The sequence below is a fragment of the Vanessa cardui genome, chromosome 2, assembly GCF_905220365.1.
Source record: "Vanessa cardui chromosome 2, ilVanCard2.1, whole genome shotgun sequence".
Classification (NCBI taxonomy): Eukaryota; Metazoa; Arthropoda; class Insecta; order Lepidoptera; family Nymphalidae; genus Vanessa; species Vanessa cardui.
The window spans coordinates 6,184,071-6,211,763 of record NC_061124.1 but is presented as its reverse complement, the minus strand read 5'-3'; the positions used below and the strand labels follow the sequence as shown (position 1 = coordinate 6,211,763).

At 31.3% G+C, this 27,693-nt stretch overlaps 1 protein-coding gene across 4 annotated transcripts in view; it reads left to right on the top strand.

Moving 5' to 3' along the window:
- The window catches only part of LOC124537084 (protein sickie), a 230,553-nt gene that overhangs the window by 55,487 nt on the left and 147,373 nt on the right, over positions 1-27,693 (top strand). Inside the window, exon 1 of one of the 4 annotated variants that reach the window (XM_047113825.1) lies at positions 21,922-22,049. The exons of the other annotated variants lie outside the window; for them this stretch is intronic. Coding sequence (XP_046969781.1) covers positions 21,966-22,049 — 84 coding nt within the window. The 5' untranslated portion in view covers positions 21,922-21,965. Of the gene's footprint in view, positions 1-21,921; positions 22,050-27,693 lie in introns of those variants that run through there. 4 annotated transcript variants of the gene reach the window in all.

Sequence of the window (27,693 nt, the reverse complement as noted above, 5' to 3'; positions counted from 1 at the left end):
GTTAACGATACTCGGTCGAATCTTTTATTTATAGGTTATTTGGATATTTGAGTCACCTTCCGTAATGTGGATATATTTATGTAATTATCATAGTCGAATATTATAATCAACTAGCTACCCACCCCGGCTTCGCACGGGTGCAATACTGATACTAAATATACTACAGAATTTGTTTATATACGACATCACATCGCAAACTTCTAAAATTATCAGTGTTTCTTTACTATATTGTTCATGTATTATATACACAAACCTTCCCCTTGAATCACACTATCTTTTAAAAAAAACCGCATCAAAATCCGTTGCGTAGATTTAAAGATATAGGGACAGAGAAAGCGACTTTGTTTTATACTATGTAGTGATGGAACTCCTATACGGCTCGCAGGTAGGGTGCGATATGGGGCAGAATTTCTTACTATCTTTAATCAAATTTTGTGTATGTGATGTGATGTCATATGATGTACGAAATATAGTTGGTCTTTTTCAAAGTTTTTTTGCTGAGTTCGATTACAGCTCTTTCGAGGGATCCTTGTAGTTTACGCCGCGTGACGTATTAAATCCGCATTTTCGAAAGTCTATTTTTGCTTTATTCGCAAGTTTCTTTTGAAATTGTCCCTGAAGTAGTTTCTGATTCATATAAACGGCACGCTTAATCTATCCATATTAAGAAAAAATGTTAGTCTACATCAGCTTCACTTAAAATCAAAAAATAAATAAAATTTTAACAAAAAGAAAAACCGACTTCAAACAAAACAGTATTTTAAAACAAATTAAAATGCACTAAAATTAATAAAAATAATTGCATATTTAACATATTTTTGAGAGTCCTCCTAGGTAAAATGAAATGAAAAATATTAGACTACTTAAAAGTCGATTTACGATTATATAATGTAGTTATAATTATTGCTATATTTGGAGTCGGTGTCAGCCAACCCTATACTATACCTATCAAAAAACAATACGAGAATACTTTAAGAAATGTTTCTTACAAATTACCTTTTATACGATATTATACTGGGTCAATCAAGAGGCTCGTATCGCTTCTTTCTTTTGATTGTTGAAGCGTGTGCCTGTGGCTGACACCAGCTCCAAATATAACAATAACTATAACTACGTTATATAATCGTAAATCGACTTTTAAGTAGTCTAATATTTTTCATTTCATTTTACCTAGGAGGACTCTCAAAAATATGTTAGATATGCAATTATTTTTATTAATTTTTGGTGCATTTTAATTTGTTTTAAAATACTGTTTTGTTTGAAGTCGGTTTTTCTTTTTGTTAAAATTTTATTTATAAATAAAAAACTTACAGTCTTAGTTATAAATTCGAGTGTTAAGAAACACATACAATTTTTTTTTATAATAATTATCTACATAAATGTTTTTTTTTTTAACCGACTTCAAAAAAAGGAGGAGGTTCTCAATTCGTCGGGGCCTTTTTTTTTTTTTTATTTTTTATGTATGTTACCGAATTACTCGAAGATGACTGGGCCGATTTTGACAATCCTTTTTTTGTTTGAAAGGGCATGTTTTACAGGTGGTCCCATTGTCAGGAAATCAGGATCTGATGATGGGAACCTGGAGAAATCGAGAGAACTCCTCAAATTTTATAGGCACACCTATAGTGATTTCAGTTTTATTCAAAGTGCCTTGGTCATATTCTCACGAAAAGTGACATTTGATGAAGTAGAACTGATGATGAAGACCACAACTGGTAATCAAAACCTATTAGTAAGTAACTATTTTACGGGTTTAGTTCTATTTCTTTAAGATAGTCGTCAAGCAATTGATGTTAGTAAACATGCCTATGATGAAGTCTAGCTGATGGTGGACTACCAGGAGAACTCCTCAATGATTAACGGTATTGTATCGGGAAAAATGGTATTGTCTAATTGGCGATGAGCAGTTAGCATTAGGCTATTGTAACTTAGGTAACGCTTAATTTGAGTTGCAGTCCACATCGTATTGAAACGGCGTTGAGTTATGTTTAGAGTCGAAAGCCGAAATGTACTGAGTATAATAAAGTGAATGTCAAACACTACCAATTGTAATTATAAATAACAAAACAACACTGAAAAGCAGTAAATAAATTTTTATAAATAAAAAAAAACCGCCTTCAAAAATGAACTAAAAAGAAAAAAATAACATAAATAACATAAAATAACAGTTACATCCATATCCAATTTACGATTTATTATTCATCTTTTGAAGTCGGTGCCAACAAAGTAAATAAATTCCTATATTGAAATCATTTAATTTGTATCGATAGTAAGGTTTGTCTAATGGTGTCATCTATACAATAAATAGATTTAGGTTTGTATGTATGTATTATGTACCTATATTAGCAATTTCGGCACCGACTTTGAGAGGTGATTAAAAAATCGTAAATTGGATATGGATGTAACTGTTATTTTATGTTATTTCTGTTATTTATTTCTTTTTAGTTCATTTTTGAAGGCGGTTTTTTTTTATTTATAAAAATTTATTATTACAACAACTCTCTCTCTCTCCCTCTCTTTTATAGTTAAGAGGCCAATGACACGAGTTAAATAAGAAGTAAGGAGTTAAGTAAGGAGTAGCAAAAGCAGTTTTGTTACCAAATTCGATATTAATTTTCAAATCGTGTTTCTTTTCTAAGCGCGAACTTTAATGTAGGTATATTCGACGATAATATATGATATAAAAATACAATAATAAGACAAAAAGACAACATTAATTAAATACTATTAATATTTACAGAAATGTTTTAAGGTGCAAATTCAAGAATAAGTTTCTTAAACTCTCTTATTTAATCTACTTTGACAGTAGTTTACCGTCTGAAATTATATTTAGCGTCTGAAGCAGAATATTTAAATTTGCTGTTTTATATTCCAAGCACGACTAACACATCAAAGATCCGTTAACACAACCCTAGACTGCAACAATAAGTATGACCTGAAGCCTAACTTAGTGTATCTATCTGGGTCAAATATAAGTACTAGAATAATGATCTTTGTCACGTATCGTAATAGGGAATCGATTTCGAATGCTATTGTATCGGTACAAAGATATAATATCAAATCGATTTTGAAATCCTATTCAAAGTAACTGTTTCCTAATCAATTGATCTAACTTATAAGTGTTGTTGAATATTTAAATGTATATTTCTATAACGATAGTCACACACCTTTTTCAAGGCGTTGGAATCATTTTAATCCTTTAAAACTTCAAAGGAAACTGCTAAATCGTTTACAAAGTCTTTAACGTTTTGGCAGGCACGTTTTTTTAAAGGCCAAATGGGCCCGAATTGCCTCTACCAGATTGAACAGTGGGTCGGTAATTTTCCGACATACTAAGTCATACGTGTACGACATACTAACTCATCGATTGATGATATAGATTGAATTTTTTCAACACATTTAATTGTAACTACTAAGATTATTGTCGAAATTTATCGCGAGAATCGGTTCTATAATGCCATAGATTCTTGCTATTTAATTCAACTATGACAATTCAGAGCCATTCAAGAGCTGAGATGGCCCAGTGGTTAGAACGCGTGCATCTTAACCGATGATTGCGGATTCAAACCGTTTTCAAAATTTGTGTTTATAATTCATCTCGTGCTCGGCGGTGCAGGAAAACATCGTGAGGAAACCTGCATGTGTCTAATTTCATTGAAATTCTGCCACATGTGCATTCCACCAACCCGCATCGGATCAGCGTGGTTAAATATGTTTAACACTCTCCTTAATGAAGAGGAGGCCTTGTCCCAGCAGTAGGAAATTGCAAAATACAGGCTCTTACTTTACTTTAATTTAATGACAATTCAAATTGGTTTTATAAATCCTATTTAATTATAGCATATTTTTAGTTTTGATTTTAATTATTTATTTAAACAATAAATTGGTATGATAAAGTATTGCTACATCTATAATTCAGTAAATACGAAGAATGACGTCATTAAAAAAAATGTTACTTATTTATTATTATCTCTTAAAGATGAGATTACAATTTACGACTGAGATATAAAACTAAATGTTGGCCGTCGTCATGACCACAGGAATGAACATTGTTTAATTCACGTGAATGGGATTTTATTGCAGCCGCAATGAATATTAACTACGTTCATTCACGAGCTATGCAGATTGCCTCTTTGTAATTAGCATGGGACGTACGAAGTACTAGTAATGTTTTTAACGCGGATTCTCATATCAATAGTAGTGTTGGAGGCATTTTAATCTGTCATCTTTATAAAACAAATTCTCAAAATACTACCAGTAATTAAACATTACTTCTAAAAGCACCTAAGGTGTTTAAATCGTTTACAACAGGCACTACAGACACAACAGGGTTATAATTATAGTGTTTAGTATAAAATTAATAAAGTGTGAAACGAAAATAAAAGCGCTTGGCGGTTGAAGGAAAATTAAAATAGTAAAAGTAACTCTACAAAAGCAGACTGCAAAGAAACGAATGGGCCATCTATGTAGTGGTATGTGAACCTTCAAACTAGAATACAACAATACACGTTGTATTCTTGTATTAGGTCAGATTGATAAAAATATTAGCAATAATGTCTAAAAAATAAAAATCGGTAAAGAACTTAATTTTGAGGTGAATATTTGCCCAAAATACGATATATTTTATAAGTAAGCGGTATTTACTATTGATACCATTGTCATTTTACCACTGAAGTGACGTATAATATACAATTATGTGAATCAAAATCTATAAAAAAAATATCGATTCAAAATGACGAAATACACGTTTAGTCTTTAAAATAAATAGAAAAAATAATAATACGAGCTTATCCAAAGTCCAAGATAAATCGTAGGAACAAATACTTTTGTAATGATAATCCCCTATAAAGAAACGAACGTAAAGCATTAAAGGCGGATAAATATTTGTACTTTATCGCGTTATATAAATGCAAAAACCCAGACGAATCATATTATATTAAATGTATTAAAAGGGATCGCGTTTCACGCAACGCAGTTCCAGTGACCCGCGTCAATTGGGAAGCGTCGTGTTCGCGTTCATATAGATTTATGTCAGCTGCTAACTAAATTATTTTTAATCGCGACATGGTAGTTAATTGATAACGTTTCATTTCACGCAAGGCAATATTTTCAGTACTTTTTAAATTATCGTAGAATAAAATATAGCAATACGAAAACATCGTATAGTTTTTATTGGAGTATTTATTCGCAATGTTACATTTACGTTATGTCCTTTTTAGCTTTTCAAACAGACATATGTTAGTCTTGATTTACTTTCATATAGTATTCCGTAAATGTAACAGAACCGAGCGGAAAATTAAATGAATTTATAAATTAACTAAATCAAAACATTTAGTACCTATACCACAATTAAAAAGTTCGAATAAATAGAACGTTAAAGTTATGAAAAAAGTTGAAGTGAAAAAACAGCTGTCAATAATTATTTATATGAAGCAAAGACAATTTAGTATTTTTTCTGCTTCAGTTTTTTAACCATTTTGATTTCTGGCTATTTATAGTTGGAATTAAATCTAAATGTTATATTGATCAGCTTTAATATTATCAATAAAATAGTGTTATATAAAAATAAAATAAGAACAAAAGAATGGAAAAAGAATGTTCTAAAAAAGCTAATTCATTTATGTTTTCTTCAAATACAATAATGATTATGGTTGACTTTCGATAACAATACTAGTACGCAAACATAAAAAAGTAAGACGTGATTGCTTCTTCTTTTTTTTAAATAAAATAACCAAAATAACTGTTTGCATGCAATCATAATCATCAATATAAATGACATTGCTATTTTAATCATTTATCGTTACAAATGCTTTTTACAGATTGTAACAATTATTTGGATTAGTAGTTTTCAAGATATTAAATTATGTACTCAAAACGTTTCAAGCAGGACGTTGAAAGGCAAAATGTATTATCTCGCACAAGTCGTAAGAAGAATAATATTTATTTAAACATCTATATATAGGAGTCGTATATTCAAAACGAAAATATCTTGGGAATAGACCTTATTTATGCCCACATATGTATTTCAAGTGAGATTGAGTTTCTTGTCATCATTACATAGTAAAAAAACAAAGTTGCTTACAGCTGTCTAGTTCTATGTATGCTTAGATCTTTGAAATAAGACAACGGATTTTGATGCTTTTTTTTCAATAGATATATGGTTTATATGTAAAATACAAGCACAATATATTAGAGAGAAGGAGGAAAGTTTGTATGGCTGGATTGTTACTTTTTTATGATTTTGGCGGACGAACAAATGTTAGTGGTCTTACACAAGGGCTGTAAGAAATTTTAATCATTTCTTACATCGCCAATACGCCACCAACCTTGTGAACTAAGATGTTATGTCCCTTGTGACTGCAGTTAGACTGTGTCACTCACACTTCAAATCGTAATGTAACAATACTGAGTACTGTTGTTTGGCGGTAGAATATCTAATGAGTGTTACCTAACCAGACAGGCTTGCACGAAGCCCTACCACCAAGTAATAGTTACTTATTTAATCAAGCATGGTTTTCGATGAGAATGATGATATTTTATATCTATACCTCAACACAAAGGCTCTTCCCCTTCACACCCGGTACAAGCCTTAGACGGAATCTAGTAAATATCTACAAATGTAATGGAAGTATAACATACATATATGTATTCGCTTCACGCGTCATTAACGGTTCATTACGATTTGTGGCAGTTAATTGACTTACCGTTGCGTATCGTGCTTCGAATCAAAGAGTAATCAATTTTGTTAGTACTTGTCATTAAAACTATGTAGTCGAGATACTTTGGAGTACACATATAGCACTCTAGTAGAACATTCTAGATTAATATTACGCTTGATAGTTAATTTATTATTTATATTTGGTGTCTGTATCTCCTTTGCAATATTTAGCAATTATATACATATTTTTTTTGAGTCGGTGGTGGTTTTGGCCCAGTGGTTAGAACGCGTGCATCTTAACCGATGATTGAGGGTTTCAAACCCAGGCAAGCACCGCTGATTCATGTGCTTAATTTGTCTTTATAATTCATCTCGTACTCAGCGATGAAGGAAAACATCGTGAGGAACCCGCATGTGACAAATTTCATAGAAATTCTGCCACGTGTGTATTCCACCTACCCGCATTGGAACAACGTGGTGGAATATGTTCCAAACCTTCTCCTCAAAAGGAGAGGAGGCCTTTACCAGCAGTGGGAATTTACAGGCTGTTGTTGTTGTATATATATTTTTAAATTAAGATACGGTCATATGAGTGAAAATTGGCCAGGGCAGCCTTTCACAAACGAGACAATTAAAAACACCGAATATTTTTTTGTGCACAAATTTGTGCAGATACAGGTGCTCTACTGTGTTCATTAATCTATAGGTCGAGATTACTACGGCAAAAAATTGTATTATTTTTAGGTTGATTTAATAAATACCCAACACACAACCATCCAATTATCAAGGTTTTTGTGAATCAAAGAAATAAACAACGAATCAAAATTATTAGTTTAAAAACAGTATTTAATAACTGACTCATAAAAACGACATATTTGCGAGTAATAAAAACACCTAGGGCGTGAAGAAAAATACAAAGAAAGCAAAATACTCCAACTGAAAGTATATTTCATGGCCATCCGCCGGGTTGATTCCACCCTCAAATCATATCTACGATTTGTTACGGCGCACGATACGCCTACACAATTTACAAACTTAATTGTTTCGGGCACACCAAATTATTTTGATTTATAACATTATGATTGCTGCAACTCGATTTAGGATCTTTGAGGGACCTTAAATTGAATGAAATGAAATATAAATTAACAGCGCTCTAAAGTGGAGCGACGTGTCTTCGAAGAACACGCTTAAATGTATTGTGTTCAGTGACAATAAGACTAATAAAAACTGAATACAGAAGTAGGTTAGCCATTGAAAAATTGTATTATAATAGACCTGGCGTATGCGCATATGTCGTTAATATATACGTTAATATGAAACGATGTTTTTTGTATAGCGATGCCCTTGGAGTTTTTGGTAAAATCACTGTTAAGAAAAGTTACTTCTGCTAAGTTTAGTATTTTTGGCCTATCATCGCTAAGCACGTGATGACTTTGCATCTTCGCGACCCTCGATTACAAAGATCATTTATGGTCCACTAAACCATCTCAGTATTATAATAAATTTGTATTCAATAGAAGATGTACATAAAAATAAAAGCATAATCAAAACCTTAGTATTTTTTGTACAAAAAGCGAACCTCACGATTTGTGCATAAAACATGCTATAGATTTTCCTTATATCTTTTGCAAATTATTCAAATGCACACATATAATACGTATAATGTATAATTTGATCAAAATATTTACGAATCAAAAGTCATAATACCGAGATAAAACGAGACCGTCCGTGTATATTCACTTGTTATGACAATGTTTCAAATAATTTTCCCTTTTCCTTCGAGCCGTCAGATTAAAGTGTTAAATATATAAAGGTTACGTGCAAATAGCACATAAAGATGACCACAAATCTCGATAATATCTACAATTAGGCGAGTGCGGGACATTAATATTGCATTAATATGGTATTAAGTTGCACTAAGTTATGTCGGTTGCACAATACAGTAGCGACGAGATACCGGTTTCGATTTTGCTTGTTTGTTAATGCATTTTGTAATCAAAACTAAGATAATATTGATATTATGTTTGTATTGATGCTTCTTAAACATTAACATTATGCTGCTGACGTCACGAGGTTAAATGTACCTATTAGTACTATACTGTATATGTATAGTCTTAAATTTATGCAACATTAGTTCCTTTTTTAAATTGCATTATCTGGTACAATAGGTTTTCTAAATAAAATATCTGCTAAGGATCTGTATGGACATTTTATACCATATATGTACATGTTGAGGCATGTTCAAATGGACGTAAGTCACATCAAAATAAATTTGGGTATTATTCATTGAAGCTTATAATTAGACATTCGTTATTACTCATAAATTTATAATAATACTAAGAATAATAGGAGCGCGAAATACGTACCATTTATAAATAACTATTATATAATATTATATAATATTTATTATCCTTGTCATAATTAAATCATAATACTAATAATTATAATATCGATGTATAATAAGCATTTAATTAAATCATCCACAAAAACTTTTATCTTTTTCACGATTAGCTACAGCTTAAAGAGAGGCGGGAGTTTATTTTTATACTATGTCTTATGATCATGGCACTTCCTGATGCTACGAGTAATAGCTAATTAATATTGTATAACAATTTTATTACTGTTTTATTTCAGTTCGTCTGGTTAATAGTTTATTGCCCACGTATTCCTGTTAGTTCTTTTATCATTGAAAATAGTACTACAAGTTTAATTCAGGCGCTAGTTGACTCAGGGCCGTGACTCAGCCGATACTGTTTACTCGGAATATAAGCGCGACCTATCGCCCGTTCTTCCAGACGTGAATAAGCGAAAAAAATAAATTTCCAGACGACATGTGGTCGGATTTTATTCAATATTAGACACGGTCTGATAAAGATATATATTTTTTTGTTACTTTAATATTTAGTCGTCATAAAATTTCACACTTATTCTGCCTTGTCATAAATTCTTTTTCTCGATTGTACACGAAGATTATTTTATTGACTTTGTGTAATGAGATGTGAAATTTTAGCTGCGTTATATTACTTTTAGACTCACGATGATAGTGCTGTTTTTATGAGTTCTCAAATTATAGCGGAACCGTTAGTTTCTTAATTTTTTTTTTATAAAATTTACGCGATCACTGTTTTTGTTATTTTATATTTGATTAGTGTTGTTTTGTACATTTATCATTTTTTCGAATTCCGATTCGAACAAGGAGTTCGAAATGGGATGATTTTCTGAAATTCACACTAGTTAAATTTAAGTACTTATTATAACACCAGTTCATAAATAGAGCCAGAATACATGAACATATATCATCCATGGATTACCATGAGATTGTCCATCAGCCTTAATCAAACAAATTAAAAATTACCGAATAAATATAAAGAATAAAAAAGAAAATGTATTATTTTTTTTAAGACAAATATCATTGTAAGTGCTTATCAGTTATATTATTGTATGAGTGTATATATATGTATAACTTCCATTATTATCCTCTCTTAGATAAAACTATGATTTTTAGTTGACATATTATTGTGCATTTGTGTGTGTGCACAAATACAGATGCACTCCGTATTACTTGCTCTCCTAATCCGATTGGGACGACCGGAAATACTTCAAGCGCAGAACCAACGGCTTTACTTGCTTTCCGAAATCAGAGAATTTATACTTCCATATTCCAGACTCCAAGCTTACTAATTTTCGATGGAAGACCGGAGGTTTATAGATTTATTACTCTAAAATAATTTAGTATGTATAAGTAGTAATGTATAGAATTTGAACCCAATACCTCGGTATTTACGACCATATATTTAGCCACTAGACTGACGAGGCCGTCGATACAATAAAAATATAGTCAAGCCTTAATAAATTGTGTTCATAACTATTCTAATACCTAAGCTATAAGGGCTACTTTTGGTTTAAGTTTTTTACTACTAATAAAATTAACTATTACAAATTAGTAAAATTTGTATTATATATTCAAGAATCTACAACATTACGTTAATGTCATTTTATTATTATCATTTTGCACTTAATCGAAAGATTTTTACAGCATCCATCGTTTTAATTAATAGTCCCATGAAACACAATACGTTTTTATTGGATTATAATTCCTCCATTAAAAGATTTTAATATTCGAATGGCGATAATTCGTTTATGATTATTATCGAATCATATTGTATACGCGTTTCTTACTTGCGATGTTTGAATTGAGATACGACGATAAAAACCACATTCAGCTTATCATTAATTCAAAGGTATAAACGAACCTTATTGGTAAATTTTTTTTTTTCATAGACAATTGCTATAAATATGCATAGAATGATATTTTAATAGTAAATTCAGAGAAATTCATGTCTTGACAATGCTGAGCTAAGAACACTGATCCCGTGACGTCCGCCGAAAGACGGAGAGGGTAGCGCTGGTTTTTTAGTGGGTAAACCCGGTGTGTTTGGGTGCACTCGGTGTCCAGGGCTTCTGGGAGTACCACACGCCCCTTTCCATCACGCGTTTTTAGAAAAAAAGGTACACTAATCTTATGTAGAAACTTAAGTGATTATTCCACCACGTTGCACGACAGGTTGGATATACAATCACATACATAAAGTATATCATCCAACGAGTGCAGGTTACCTCACGATTTTATTCGTCACCGCCGAACAAAAGCTGTTCACCGAAACAACTGAATGTACTAAGGACGTGAAAAATCATTTCAATTAAATATACAAAAATTAGAAAGAGAGTCTGTCTTCATCTAATTTAGAAACATCATTTTTATAGCTATTTTACACTTTGAATGAAATCATCGATGCAAATTCAAAGCATGATTTATAAATCAATATTCTAAAAGCAGCCTGACAGTGTAAATATCAACGTAATTATAATGAAATCCCGATTTAATGGCAAAACGCGACGTTTGATTGCCTCATCCAAACTATAAATGCCTAAAATCAAACAAATATTGTGAGATACGTTCTCATAAACCCAGTTACTTACGGGTAATGTTTGTTGTAGCTTCAGCCTTCAGTTACATCTAACCGAAGGCAATAAAAAGTGAATTTATCATAAAAAGTTGCACATTAAAACTAAAACAGTCATAAATAAGAAAATAAGACCGCCTATTTATATCAGTGGAATGACTTTGATTAATATGTTTTGATCCTTTTGTAAATTTTCTATTTAAATGTGCTTTATTAATATTGTTAACTGAAAATGATATAAATACTTTTTTCTCGTCCATGGTATGTGTTTGAAGTTGGTACTAAAATAGGTTTATTGGTAGATTTGCACTGTCAAATGGGTAGAATCGAAATCAAAACCAGTAATTTCGTATTTGAAAATAGTTACAAATTTCAAAACTTTTTGTGTGTAGAACGATTCAAATATTGGAGATAATGTCTAGCTTAAGATGTCGGCGCGACGCTGCCAACCGTGAAACCTAAGATATTATCTCTTGTTCTTGTAAAATCACTGACTCACTCTTCGTTCACATCGGAACATTAAACATTATTTATTGTTTGATCATCGAATTTATAGTGAGCTTTGCAAATAACCTGTATATACATATAGTAAGACTACCTGCCAAGGCTCATGAAATTTTATAAAGGTTGTTTACTGTACTACGTTTAAACTCACTAACTAACGACATTAAACAGCATCTCCATCACAAAAAATCTGCCAACTTTTCACTATTGAATTAACTAATTTTGACAGCAAAAATTAAAACAATTGTGGCAAACTTCTAAAGAGTTACAAAACTTACGTGCATAGAAATAACAACGTACCTTTTTTGTTGCAATTAATTAAACTATAGTAATTAATGAATTAACTAACAATGAAGTAACTATCAAAACGAGCTAATCCGCTTAAGCTGTGGGTTAGTAGACGCAGTTATAGCAAGGCGTTCATTGAAGTAGAGCGACGGCGCGTCGGGCGGTTGTAGCGAAACGAACGTGTTTCAAAATAGTTCCCCTGCACCTTTATTTCCGTACCTGTAGCCCCGGAAACCTGGTAGAAATTAGAGCACGCTATATAGCTCGCCAAACTCTGATAATTATGTCTATACTTCGCAATAAACGTCTAAAAATCGTTTATAAATAGATGGACATTTAAATTAATTATTTTATAAGTGATACGTCGAATCGAGTCACTTATGGAATCATTTATAATAATCAAAGTTTTAAAGAAATTACTTTAAAAGTCAACGTGATAAAATGACAAAAAAATAGCTATCAAAATCGTAATTAATTATTGAAAATAAAACAAAAACAAAATTTTTACAATACATCCTTATAAATCGTTTGCATACAACGTCTAATTAATTAGACTCGTGATGAACATAAATTAATTACGATGACAGTTTAGCATTTGTTTGCAATTAAGTCTGGTTTATATTTGACACATTAAAAACGTTCAACGAAATATTATTTTAAAGTAATTGTTGATTTAATCATCCATCTTAAGAGGTTTAGAATTTAAATGGATAGTATATTTGGTTGTAGTAAAAAAAAAACGAAATATAGAATCATTGTCTTTATAATACGAGTTCCAAATCTTTATTATTTTATGTGTACGAGACCCAATTACTGTTTGAGGGCTCTAAATTAAATAATACATACATTTGATTGCCTTGATGTCTCAGCCACTCCTATAGCATGCCTTAATATTGATTTGTACGAGAAAGAATAATTTATGTAATGTACTGTTTTTTTTAATAATACAATGTTACGTAGACTTGCTCAATAAGTCAACCCATTCATAATATAAACGTCTAATAAATAATAATAGAAAAGAAAATCCCAGACAGCCAAACTATTATTATTTCTCCTTGTTAAAAAAATAATCTCTTCTATATAAAATGTTGAACAAGTTTAAAAACTAAATTCATACAAAATTTATGACAAAGACTTTTTTCTATTTAGCTTAACGCGTTGTCACGCGTCCCTGTACCATACAAAAGGTCTAAAAACGGTAGGTCAAGTGCTGGTTTCCCGGAGGTAAGGCCTCGACAAAAGACCTCGGATTTTTTAAATTAATAGGCACTAGGGGCGAAAGGGTGTGAATAGCGTACTACGGTGGGAACACAAAACTGGCAATTAAATCTATTTTAAAAGTAAGAAAAGTTTTAGACCTAGATTCAAAGGTCGAAAGTCTTAAATTTTAAAAAAGAGAATACGTTTTGTATTTATTTTTATTTATAACTGTACTGCAACTGCATGTTCTATCATATTCTAATTATTATTGATTTTTTACTCACAAAATTTATTCCTCAATCCAATTACTCGAAGTATTTCTTATTGATCTATCAGTATCTCAAACATTTCATACAACATTCTCTCGTTTATGTTCAATCAATATAGTAATAAAACACTCCACCACAGAACCACATCTTTATTGATTAAAAACCGCTCAATTAGCGTAAAACAACGTACTATTCTTCGATTTTCCTGTTACCTATACGCTTCCCATTCTATGGCGAGCTTTGTAAAGCTTTTGTAGAGCTTTGAGCTTTCCGCTTAGTCAGATGAGCGCGCGCGCACGGGTCGCGCGTGTCCCGACGAACACGCGGCTAAATATATTATGACACGTGGTATTTATAAAGACGGGAGTGACTTTAATTAGTGAATAAATTTACATAGATAAATTTCAAACCATAATAATAATAGTTATTTAATAATTCGGACACGATGCTCATTATAAATACATTTCCTAATAATAAACTTAATATCCTTGACAATATTCAGTTTAATAATTAAAAATTCTATATTTCGAATAAATTTGAAAATCAAGTATCGCGAAAAATTAGGCTTGCAAAAGGTTACGAAGTACCAATTCCAATCAAATGTTCATAAAGGTCTTTAAATAAATTACGAACGGTAGGTCGTGAGTGCATTCGGACGATTTATTGTAACGACTCTCGAGATCTTCTCTTTGTAATGCAGTACCAAAAGGTTTTTAAACATAATACGAACTACAAACATGTTTAAATCTTCAATAAAACATTCTGCTGCAAACACTTACAGTTTTACGATTTTGTCTCAACGCTTAAAAGCTGAGCAAATAAATATCTGCATGACTGAAACAGAAATATCAAAATGAGTTTTAATAATAATATTGATTTTATTTGTAAAATATAAATATTATTACGAAACTTTCATTTTACAAAACTTCTTAAAAATCCTTTTTTTTTTATTTACCACGTTCATAATTATAATTTTTTTTTAAATATAAATGAAGATAGCTTTTTTTATTTAATCGTAATATTAATTTTGTTCTCATTTAAAATGGATAACATAGCATTGGGAAATATTAAATTGAGGGCAGAACCAGATAGACGAATCTGCATTTTAACAATGTTGGAAAAGAGCAGAAATTCTTTGTCAATTTATTTTCTCTGCTAATTTTATCTCTACATAATTAGATAATACTTTAAACTCCGAGTATAGACAATCTTTTACAAATATTTAACTTTTTCGACCAATAAGTATGTAACATATTTATAAATAAAACACTATCTTATTTACTATTCTATACTACTACTATTTCACTAAATTTTATCCAATTTATTTTAATATCAGTCTTAATTATTATTATTTTGTTCTAGATTAAAGAAATGTTTTAGTAACTCTTTTTAATAGTAATAATTTTTTATTCATATAACTAGATTTTTTTAGTTATGTTATTTAATTCCCTTTTAATATATCCAAATATCATATACCAGCCACATTTTGATACATAATAACAATATTTAAAGACAATCAAAAGAAAGAACATAAAATTTATTTACTAAGCAGTTTATTTATTTATTTTAATGCTTTATTGTACAATACAAAAGTATTAACAAAAGGCGGGCTTAATGCTACTGCATTCTCTACCAGCCAACCTTAGGATGTACAAGAAAGTTTTAAATAAATAAACATAAATATAATAACTATGTAAGCAATGATGGCGTAGAATGTGCGAACGATTTGTTGGATGTGATCACTATGACTAGCTGGCCGGATACGGGTGCAAATCCATCTATTAGTTATGATATTTGTGCTGAGATACTATATTTATCGAAAACTATTTAAGTTTAAATGATACTGAAGTAGTATCGACATATATTGGTCATTCTATCTTTTATTTACCTGAAGTTAAATTGTGTTTAAAATTGACTTTGATCTATGCTTATATAATATATGTGAAAGTAACTCTGTCTGTCTGTCTATCTACTCGTATCACTCTTTCACGACCAACCCACTAAACCGAAATTGTTGAAATTTGGTGTGAATCAACTGTCGGACTGTAATCATTCTTAACATTTACTTTGTGGTTGCTCTGTGCAAGCCCGTCTGGATAGGTACCAACCTCTCGTCATATATTCTACCAAAATGCAAAAATAATGACTATTTTTGTGTACCGGTTTGAAGTAAGTAAGCCTTAGTTCTCAAGGTATTTCAGTATTGGAAGGAGTAAAGAGAGATAAGTAATGACTAATAATTAATATACGTAAAATCAACTTTGCTTTAATAAATCCAGTATTGTCGTTAATTGAAAAAATAATAATATTGTTGCACCCTCAGTACTGTACTTCCAATTGCAAAAAACCCTCATTATTGTGTAAATAAAAGAAACATAATATTAAAATAAAACTAGTTTTAACGGATTTAAATCTTGCTGTAGACTCTACTACCCGTGACCACGAACGCTCTAAAGTGCTCGAAACGTCGGGATGATAAAAATAATTAATATACGCGATTTAAATCCGTTAAAACTAGTTTTATTTCAATGTGTAATAATCGCGAAAATCTAAGACAACATAACATAATATTAATTCATGATGAACTACACTCGGTAACAGTATCGAAAGCACAAGATTAACAAATAATTATAGTGTGTTTTTTACCGTAATTAAAGCAAAAACTATAATTGTAATTAAACATATCGTTCGGACATTGATATATTTGAAACGGAGGTAAACGTTTGACAAACGCAATGTCGGGACCGATCATTTACCTACATAGGGACTATTTATAAGAGGCGACGGAAATGCTCCTACCGAGGACCGAGTTCCAGTAGCTTTTTGTTTTCATATTTGAAATTGTAAGATTTATCTGTGAATCTTTCAATTTAAAATACATTTACATATTACATTTTACCGGTAATACAACTTTCAAATTAATAAATAAGTATATTGTTATCGTTATATCTCTAACGAAAATATCATAGAGATTAAATATCTAACTATAAAATTATTAATATAAAGCAAACAAATATTTTTCCAAGATTAGCAACTAATGATTTGATACACGCGTCGTTTTATAATAAATTATAAAAAGTAATATGAGTAAATATATATTATATTCTTGACTTAAAATTTGAGAGTAGAGACGTACGGAAAGATATCGCTTTACAATAATATATTGATATTTTTAAACAATCCGAGAATAAATTAAACAATATAATATAAAACCTTATCCTTTTTCAACAAAACAATATAAATATTAGTTACATTTAAATTTAACTAACACCAAAACCGGTTCGAACTAGTAAAATCCAACTAAAACCAGATTTATTCGGTCCGATGCTAACCCTATTCACAGAGCATTGTTAGGATCAACGTATAATTACAGTGAGCCAAGTTGGCAACATGATTGAGTATAAGTTACAAGCAGACTCTTACTCGCCCACGTAACAATGTGAATTACACATCTGTGTCCCACATATATAGGATATGCTATTATCGACATCGACATAGCCCGGGTAACCCTGTCAATTCAACACCTTGTTTAGATTATCAAATTCGTAAACAAAGGGTTATCTCTCAATACGGAATATAGGACTGACTGACAGAGATATGGAGAACCGGAAGCCTAGTGCCTCAATGATCTTAACCAATGAATGATTCAACCCGGGCAAGCAATACTAAATTGTCATTTGCTTTAATTATTTTTATTTCATTTGTTACTGGTGCAGAAAAACTCCTTGCGGAAACCTATATGTGTCGACTGGAAATCTGCCACATAACCAAACCGCCTGAGAATATCGTTGTGGAATAAGCTGCAAACACATTTTTGCCAAATATCCTCGACTTGAGCCTAACACTGGAAATATGTACTGAATAGGAATAGGATTGTTTTCAATAAGTAGCCCATGTAATAAAACAGAATATTCATTTAATTTACGAGATTCAATCGATTAATATAAATTAGGACAATTTTAATAATTAATTTGTTCCGCTATTAATAGCAATGTTAAATTTCTTCCAATTGTATGAATATTATTGTCAACTGGTGGTTTACTTTTAATTGACGTGGTAATCCTGTAAAGTGACAGTTTAATGGTACTTTTAAGAGCTAATATATTTAGATTTTGTTTATTTTGTTTTGAAGTACAATAAAGAAATACAACAAAAACCATCGATTCGATAAATGTGTTGTTGGCAACTTTATCCATAATACACGTTACGCGCTCCTACACAAAATATATAAACAGACATGTGCAATGCTGGTCTGATACAGTTTTCCCGCGTGTTGCAATATGTTGAAACATTGTTAAAATTCACGCGTCAAAAATACAGCGTTTCTTGTTATTTTGACAATATTATCTGTCTATCTGTTGCAAACAAATTTTAGAGCAGTTTTAATATTTAAACAATACAATTTAATATATTCAATTGATATTGTAAATTTGTTAAACTTTCTGCTTCTTGCCGGTTGTTTTCTGTAGAATCTACACTTACATTTGATGACAATTCTGTAAAATTACAACTGAATTTGTAAAGCCAACGGGCATTGAAGTTATATTTGGTTTTTCTTTTAAGTCACTTAAGTAAGCATCTTTCTTGGTACTAAAGTATTTTTTTTATATTCATACCATACATGAAAATCTAATGAACATGAAAAGTTCTATTTTTTGTCTAATGCTTATTTAATATTAGTAATTTTTCACACGGCAACACAAAAATTCGTTCAAAAATGAATATTCTATAAACCATTTATTATGAAAAGTAAACGTACGTTTTGCAGTTCTTTATTTGAAATTGTGGAAAGTCATTAAAAACATCTGAGGAATTGCAATTTGATTTGATCCAGTAGATCTAACAAATTTAAGGTAGTACAAAGAAGTTTATGATCACATTATTTGGAATACACCAAATGACGTATGTGTAATAATACACCGTAATAAAACATGATAACTGTCACATAAATCCTTTTACGGTAGTTCACGCTATCGTGTTAATCTACGAAATATTTTAGAAGTGCTTTGTTACTTGGATTGTATTGGAGTTTGTTTATAGAATAAAATAATCAGCATTCTCAATTAGTATAAGAGCTGTTAAGCTTCATTTGTTACAGATCTATCCAATGGAGACGATTAAATAATAATTTAAGAAATGGTTTTATGGTAAAAATATAATATTTTTAAAAGTCTCACGATTAAAGTCTACTGGGTAAAGTCTTTTCCCGCAATTTAAAGGGTTTTGTGGTTGTGTTTCAAACATTTTTCCAGAATTTTACCAAACACTTTTTGTCATGGGGTTATTTAGTCGGTACCTACGAGATCGATATTTATTTACAATTTAAGCATATGATAATTTAGTGGTCCAGATTTGTATCCGGGATCGTTGTGATTCACACGATCTATACACTAGACCATCGTCACTGTTTGTTTAATTATATACTCGTACTATAAGGTATTAAAATGAATTAGGTACAGGTTTTTCTAACATTTTGCGATGTAAGGAAAGTAGTTGTAAACTTTGTTACCAATCAATACCAATAAAATTTTGTAAACAATCTGTATATATAAAACAATCTATATAATCAAGATAAATTAAACTACGTAGTATAATAGACTATTTTCTTCAGTCTGCATGTGAGCGAGCGCTCAAATAGTCGTGTTTTACGATTGTCACAAGTTCGTTGCTCCGGCGCACCTTCCGCGGTTATAAATACGCGTGTCGAAGTTTTGACGCGTGTAAACAAACACTGTCGGATGTGTGTAACCTTTTTATGAGCTTTGCGCATCATTATGCCATTTTCGCGGTAATTTGAAATAGGTTACTCCCTAAAATATCTGCGCTGGCGCATGACCTGTTTTTTTCGATGTGTTGAAAAACGTTAGCTATAAAGGTGGTGCGCAATAATCACTTTTGTTAACGTTATATTACGTAACAACATTGTTTTTACCTTTTTTAATGGCTTCATTCAACTTTGGTTATTATAGTATATAGAGACAAAATACAATTTACTACAACGACGTACATTCTGATTCATAGGTTCATACGTAAAAATAAAAATCTGAAACTTTTGTTTTTATTAATGTATCTCAATAATATTAACGAAATACTTAAACTATTGTTGAATTTTGGTTAAAAATTAGGCACTCTTTAACTTATAAAGAGCCTTTCTACTAATTATGAAAGTGACAAAGTTCAAAGATAGTCCTAAGTATAGCTGTCATTTTCCTAATGTTGACTGTTTTAAGACGTCTAAAACGACACTCAAAAGAGGTGCTAGAAATGTGCGTCCTCTTTTGCCCTTCCTTTGACTTTTTTTCCTCTTTATAGAAACTGTTTTCAACCAGTAACTCTATACACGTGAAGCAGTGTTGCCACACGGATCACAGAATATAAATAAAAGACAGGAAACACTCGTAGAGACGTAGAATACTGTATTGCTTTCATAGTTTCGTATATTTTTCTTTACCTGAAACGCGTGGATGTCGGATTGTTGCGCAATGTAGTTCCAACGTTTTGTAATAATCTTCATAAAAAATAAATCAAAATAGTTTTTATACGACGCGTGTAATTTTCAATAGCTGTAATAAATGTTCGAAGAGGTAGGTGTTGAAATATGAAATTGCCTTAATCCTACGCGTAGCATTACCGATAATTACTTAAGGTACCGTGGGATAGATCGAGATGATTACTATTTGTAAATACTAACACATTATAAAGCAAGTATTATCATCAATTATGATAAAAACATACAGGTGATTAACAGCATGTGGTTATCCCACAGCTGGGCTGAGACTCGTTATGTGGGCTTGGTTTGGAACTTATTCATCACACTACTCAAATGTGACATATGTAGATTTCGCGATGTCTTTCTTTAAAACTGAGACTGCTATGAATAAAAAAATTAGGTATGCACTTTGCTGGCTATTAACTAGATTTGAACCCGCAACTTTTTCATTAAGAATTTCGTTTTTCAACCACAAGCCATCTTAGCTAATTTACCAATATCGTCTGCCTACGTTTTTGAAGTATCTTTTGAAGTACCATTCATGTACATTAAATCAAATGTGGGATTTTATCACAATCGTGTTCTTCAGATTAATCTAAGCGTCCAAATAATTTTAAGACAAAGTAACTAATAAACATAAAATTACTTTTCCCTCCCACTAAACGGTACCTCGTCATTGTTTCAAGCATTGTGTGTTATTGCATTTCAATATTAACACGGCTACGACGCCTACACGAAAATTATGTATATTTAATTATAGACACGATAGACATTCGGCTTTGATTGTAGAGATTACAGAACAAAAGTCCCCTTTTAAACGTACAATTCGAAAAAAAAAACGTTAAAATTTGACTCCATGTTAATTATGCATTCTATTTTGTAGTTATAACGAATTAACCGCAAGGCGTTCACGGCATTCGATTTTCGAATTCGAAATTCGAAATTGTAAAACATACACACTGTTACAGATTCTTGAAACAATTTTGAAAATAGAAGCGCATTTAAAGAATATTAAAAAAAAAAAAACTAATAAAATATGAGGCGTATATAAATGGGTACAGTCTAATATCAGAGTGCATTCACGCTGTTACTATAAAGTCTGCGTGTCTTTACTGGGAGGTCTATTCTGATGTTCCGTATCGCACGGTTTCATGACGCAGTCTCGCCGCTCGTGGGCGGAGGCGCCGATCGCTAGAGTAAATATTCCGAGAAGACTTTATCGTACAAACGTATCCATTCATTCATGAACCGTGACGCACGCTTAAATTGTACCCGTTTTTATATATCGCTCTCAGTTATCTTAAAGACTGGGTGGGTCGCGAAACGTTGGTTATTGTTTTCCTAACTGACTGAAAATAATAAATAAAACCATGATAATTCTTAATATCAAATACAATTATTCCATAAAATAATAGATTTAGAATAACGACGTCTTACTTCTAAGTATAAAGTTAAAGTTACTTCTTATTAGTTAAATAATAATAGTTGCTAATTTTTCCATTAACAGTTGAAAAATAATAGTTAAAGAAAAATTATAGTCATAAAACTTTCCTTATTGTGAGTCATAGTGATAAAGATGTGCTTGTGATAAAATGATACCTACTTGCATCAGAGCTCCTCGGTCCATACAGGGCTCTACTGATGACGTCACGCGGCAGACGCGGTCCATCGTCCAGGTAATGCTTCGTATGATATTCCACGAACTCATAAATTACTCATAACCAACCCCTTTACATATTTATATAATTATGTATCACCTTATACATTTTAATGCACGTATCATGTACAAATAATTGGGTAACATACACACTCATACACAAACTTTATAAATGGAAACGGCATGTTGCCACGTTGATTGGTTTTACTTGTATTATATGATCGTACGAAATAATTTTAAAAACGAAATGTGTCATATATTATTTGTTTTAAAGAACACGTAATGTAAATTAGATTTTTTTAAGAACATATTTAAGGCCTCATAATATTCTTAAAATCCGTCCATTCTGTTATATAAGAACTAAAAAGTTATCATAGTAATAATATTCTTTTCATTGAAATAAGTAGATTATTTTTTACTTTATTGCATGTAATTAATTATTTGCACGCAATTAAAAACAACTTATACAAAAAGACAATATTATAATAATAATCAAGCTGAACCTTAACAACATTTCTTCGGTTTGATGATTTTTCGTCCACGCTGCTCAAATTCGGGTTGGTGGGTAAACGGACAGAAATTCATCCATTAATATCAAGTTTCCTCACGATATTTTCCTTACAAACACATGAAAACTCAGCGTTGTATGACAGCATGTATAAACCTGATATTTTCAACCGACTTCCAAAAGGAGGAGGTTATCAATTCGTCTGTATTTTTTTTTTTTTTTTTTTTTTTTTTTTTTTATGTTTGTTACCTCATAACTTTTCACTGGGTGGACCGATTTTGATAATTTTTTTTTTGTTTGAAAGGTAGTGCTTCCCGTGGGGTCCCATTTTTTTTTATTTTTTTTCCGATGATGGTATCCATATGAAAACGACATAAGTCTTAAATTTGCATTATGTATATGCGCGACAAATAGGTGAATAACTGAAAATCACGTTAATGAATTTTGATAATTCTTTTTTTATTATAAAATAAATACTTCAAGGGTAATTTGGTGAAAGTTTGGTAAGGTTCTCAGCACAGGATCCATGACAAAGTAACGGAACGGAAGGGAACGGAACAATTCTGAGGAGCACGTTAGCGATACTCAGTCGAATCTTTTATTTATAGGTTATTTGGATATTTGAGTCACCTTCCATAATGTGGTTATGTTTATGTAATTATCATAGTCGAATATTTTAATCAACTAGCTACCCACTTCGGCTTCGCACGGGTGCAATACTGATACTAAATATACTACAGAATTTGTTTATTTACGACATCACATCGCAAACTTCTAAAATTATCAGTGTTTCTTTACTATATTGTTCATGTATTATATTGTATTATATTCCCCTTGAATCACACTATCTTTTAAAAAAAACCGCATCAAAATCTGTTGCGTAGATTTAAAGATATAGGGACAGAGAAAGCGACTTTGTTTTATACTATGTAGTGATGGAACTCCTATACGGCTCTCAGTTAGGGTGCGATATGGGGCAGAATTTCTTACTATCTTTAATCAAATTTGTGTATGTGATGTGATGTCATATGATGTACGAAATATAGTTGGTCTTTTTCAAAGTTTTTTTGCTGAGTTCGATTACAGCTCTTTCGAGCGATCCTTGTAGTTTACGCCGCGTGACGTATTAAATCCGCATTTTCGAAAGTCTATTTTTGCTTTATTCGCAAGTTTCCTTTGAAATTGTCCTCGAAGTAGTTTCTGACTCATATAAACGGAACGCTTAATCTATCCATATTAAAAAAAATTAGTTATTCAACATCAGCTTCACTTAAAATCAAAAAATAAATAAAAATTTTAACAAAAAGAAAAACCGACTTCAAACAAAACACTATTTTAAAACAAATGAATATGCACGAAAAAGTAATAAAATAATTGCGTATTCAACATATTTTTTAGAGTCTTCCTAAGTTAAATGAAATGAAAAATATTAGACTACTTAAAAGTCGATTAACGATTATATCATGTAGTTTTAATTATTGTTATATTTGGAGTCGGTGTCAGCCAATAAAACCCTACAGTATATCTATCAAAAAACAATACGAGAATACTTTAACAAATATGTTTTTTACAAATTACCTTTTACACAATAATATACTGGATCAATCAAGGGGCTCGTATCGCTTGTTTCTTTTGATTGTTGGGGCAAGGGCACCGTGGCTGACACCGGCTCCAAATATACCAATAATTATAACTACATGATATAATCGTTAATCGACTTTTAAGTAGTCTAATATTTTTCATTTCATTTAACTTAGGAAGACTCTAAAAAATATGTTGAATACGCAATTATTTTATTACTTTTTCGTGCATATTCATTTGTTTTAAAATAGTGTTTTGTTTGAAGTCGGTTTTTCTTTTTGTTAAAAATTTTATTTATTATATGTACTTATCTGCCCACATTTCATTGAATATATGTAACAATTTAATCTATAGTAATTAGTATATTTCACTTATACTTATACTGTTATTGGTAGAACTTAGGTGCGGAAGATTCACTAAATTTATAAAATAACTATTTGAAAAAGTAACAGCCTGTATATGTACCACAACTAGTCTAAGGGCTCGTCTCCATTTCACGAGAATTTCCACAACGCTTTTCCAATATTTTAATACATGTGGAAGATCATCCGATACATGCAAATTTCCTCGCGATGTTTCTTTCACCACCGAGCACGGGTGTTTTAAAAACATTAATCTTAAAGTGCTCGTAAAATTGAACTGAAAGAAAGTATATTACAATTATGACGAAATGAACTGAAAATTCAAATAACTACGCTTTCAAAGTAAATGGGTTTTCTCAGTGAATCAACAATTACTGCTAGCATAAGAATGACATACTAATATCCCAATTGGCGACTTGCCATTGAGATTTCGTAGTAAACGCGCTGAATCGTTTTAAATGAAAATTTCGTAATATTTTTAAGCAATTACTAAAAATAACTCTGTTATTCTTAAAGATGTATATAAAAAAATGAAATTGGTTTTAAAATTCTTATAAAATAGAGTTAATTATTTGATCTGCTACTACTGATCCAACGAGAATGCGAAATTCCTGACGATGTTTTCCTTCACCGCCAAACATTCGCCAAACACACCGCCTGGGTTTGAACCCGCAATCATCGGTTAAGATGTACGCGTCTAACCACTCGCCCATGGCCCATCTCGCCTCAATTGCTGCTTATATTGGTTTTGTTTTATTCAATTGATTATCCTTTATGCTTGAAGCAAAACATGATGTTTTGACGAGCCTTCCTTCCGCTACTATTGATAATAACAAACGATGAACATATGCTTGCATCCTGCGGTTATGTCTATAGATAGTTTCCAAACAAATCGTAATTTCAGTAGTATAACGTAGTCGGACCGTCCGCTTGGAGATATTAAAAGCTCGCGACCCCATTTTACTTCCAGATTTGCGTTCAGAAATCATCATTTAGTTTCGTATTGCGTCTAGTCTTTCCTAATACATGAGTTGTTATTAATAGTATTAGGTAAATCCCCATTACAATTAATAATGTCCAATAATTTTATTTCCTTACTTCATTTATTGAACTGTGGAAGATTTTAATCAACAAAACTATCAAACTACACACTCAGTTTTATTTAATTAAAAGGGTTTTTTATCTTTATTGCTCATAAAATTTTGTATCAATATCTTTAAAATTAAATAATATTTATAGTAGCATACACACCTACTTGTTATTTTAAACAGATAAAAAAACACGATGTTTGTATACCGAGCTACATTATTGTGAAGACCTATATAATTGCAAATATACAATAATATATACGTCATATTGTTATAAGCACACTGCGAAATAACAGTACATCGGCTTACTCGAAAACGGCTAGAATGATTTATATCATTTTACAAATGCTTCTTATACGGTAATGCGTCTTACATTCACACTAAAGCACACATGTGCGCTCACTTCCCAATATATATATATATATACCTATCACACAACGAATTACAAAAATATTAAGTAAAATAGGGACGCGTAAGTATGTAAGATAAGAAAGATATTAAATATTTTATTAGATTGGCTAATGATTTTTATGCTAACGTGAACCTAAGGGTTATGGAAGTGCTCACCACACCATAATGATTTGTAGCCTACCGACGCGCAACTTACCTTAGGACCAAAAATGTTAGTCCCTTATGTCTGTAGTTAACAGACATAAGGAAGAATTAACGATATATAATATTGACGACCTCCATGGTCGAGTGGTGTGTACACCGGTTTTCGTGGGTACGCCACTCTGAGGTCCCGGGTTCGATTCCCAGCCGAGTCAATGTAGATTATCATTCGTTTTCTATGTTGCCTTGGGTCTGGATGTTTGTGGTACCGTCGTTACTTCTGATTTTCCATAACACAAGTGCTTTAGCTACATACATTGGGATCAGAGTAATGTATGTGATGTTGTCTCATATTTATTTATTTTATATTTATATTTAACTTTAGATAATTATGATTGTTTTAAGTAATTTAATTCCTCCTAAATATCAATACCGTCAAATGTTTTTCTTATCAAGTAACAAATATTTACTATATAAATAATCCGAACTAATAGCAATAATATTGCCAGTGCTAAAATAGAATTATTATTGCACTTTTATTATATAACGGCTAAAATTTTATAGCCGTATTAATATAAATACATTTTAACACAAGTCGCGTAGGTTAATGACGTGAAATAAAACAATTTTCCAGTTTCTTCGTTAGTCAATAAACTAACGGCTTAAATTATATCCAATGTATGAATCTTGTCCGGTCGGTCAAAGACATGCGAATAACTTCATTGATTATTGCCGCAATTATTCTAGATTGTCCAATTGTTGATAGAATAATTCATATAATTGTATTTAAATTTGTCTATCAAGTGCCTCGTTAGTTTTATTACCTACGATGTCATTTACATTCAACTAGGAATGAAAGGACTTTGCAGATGTTATTTATTTATTATATGGAATTGCATCCATCTTTACTATTATAGAGGCGACGTTTGTTTTTACGGATTATTGTTACTCTTTCGAGAGAGACTCTTGAGAGTCGAGATGGCCCAGTGGTTAGAACGCGTGCATCTTAACCGATGATTGCGGGTTCAAACCCAGGCAAACACTGCTGTTTCATGTGCTTAATTTGTCTTCATAATTCATCTCGTGCTCAGCGGTGAAGGAAAACATCGTGAGGAAACCTGCATGTGACAAATTTCATAGAAATTCTGCCACATGTGCATTCCACCAACCCGCATTGGAACAACATGGTGGAATATGTTCCAAAAACCTTCTCCTCAAAGGGAGAGGAGGCCTTTAGCCCAGCCTTGGGAATTTACAGGCTGTTGTTGTTGTTGTTACTCTTTCATTCAAAAACCATAGATTAAACATCAGAATAACACACAGGCATATATTTATAAAGACATTGTGTGAATAATACCTTAAAACGAACCTTTAAAACTCAAGAAAAGCGAAAAGAAAATAGTACTAAATAAATAAATAATTGTATTGAAGTATACAATTAATAGCATTATTCATAAAAATGTAGCACACCGAAAATATATGCAGTCTGAAACATCTTTAAAAAGTACAGACTGATGTTGCGTAGAAATAAATTAATACCTATAGGTATTACAGTTGTATGTAATAATGAAA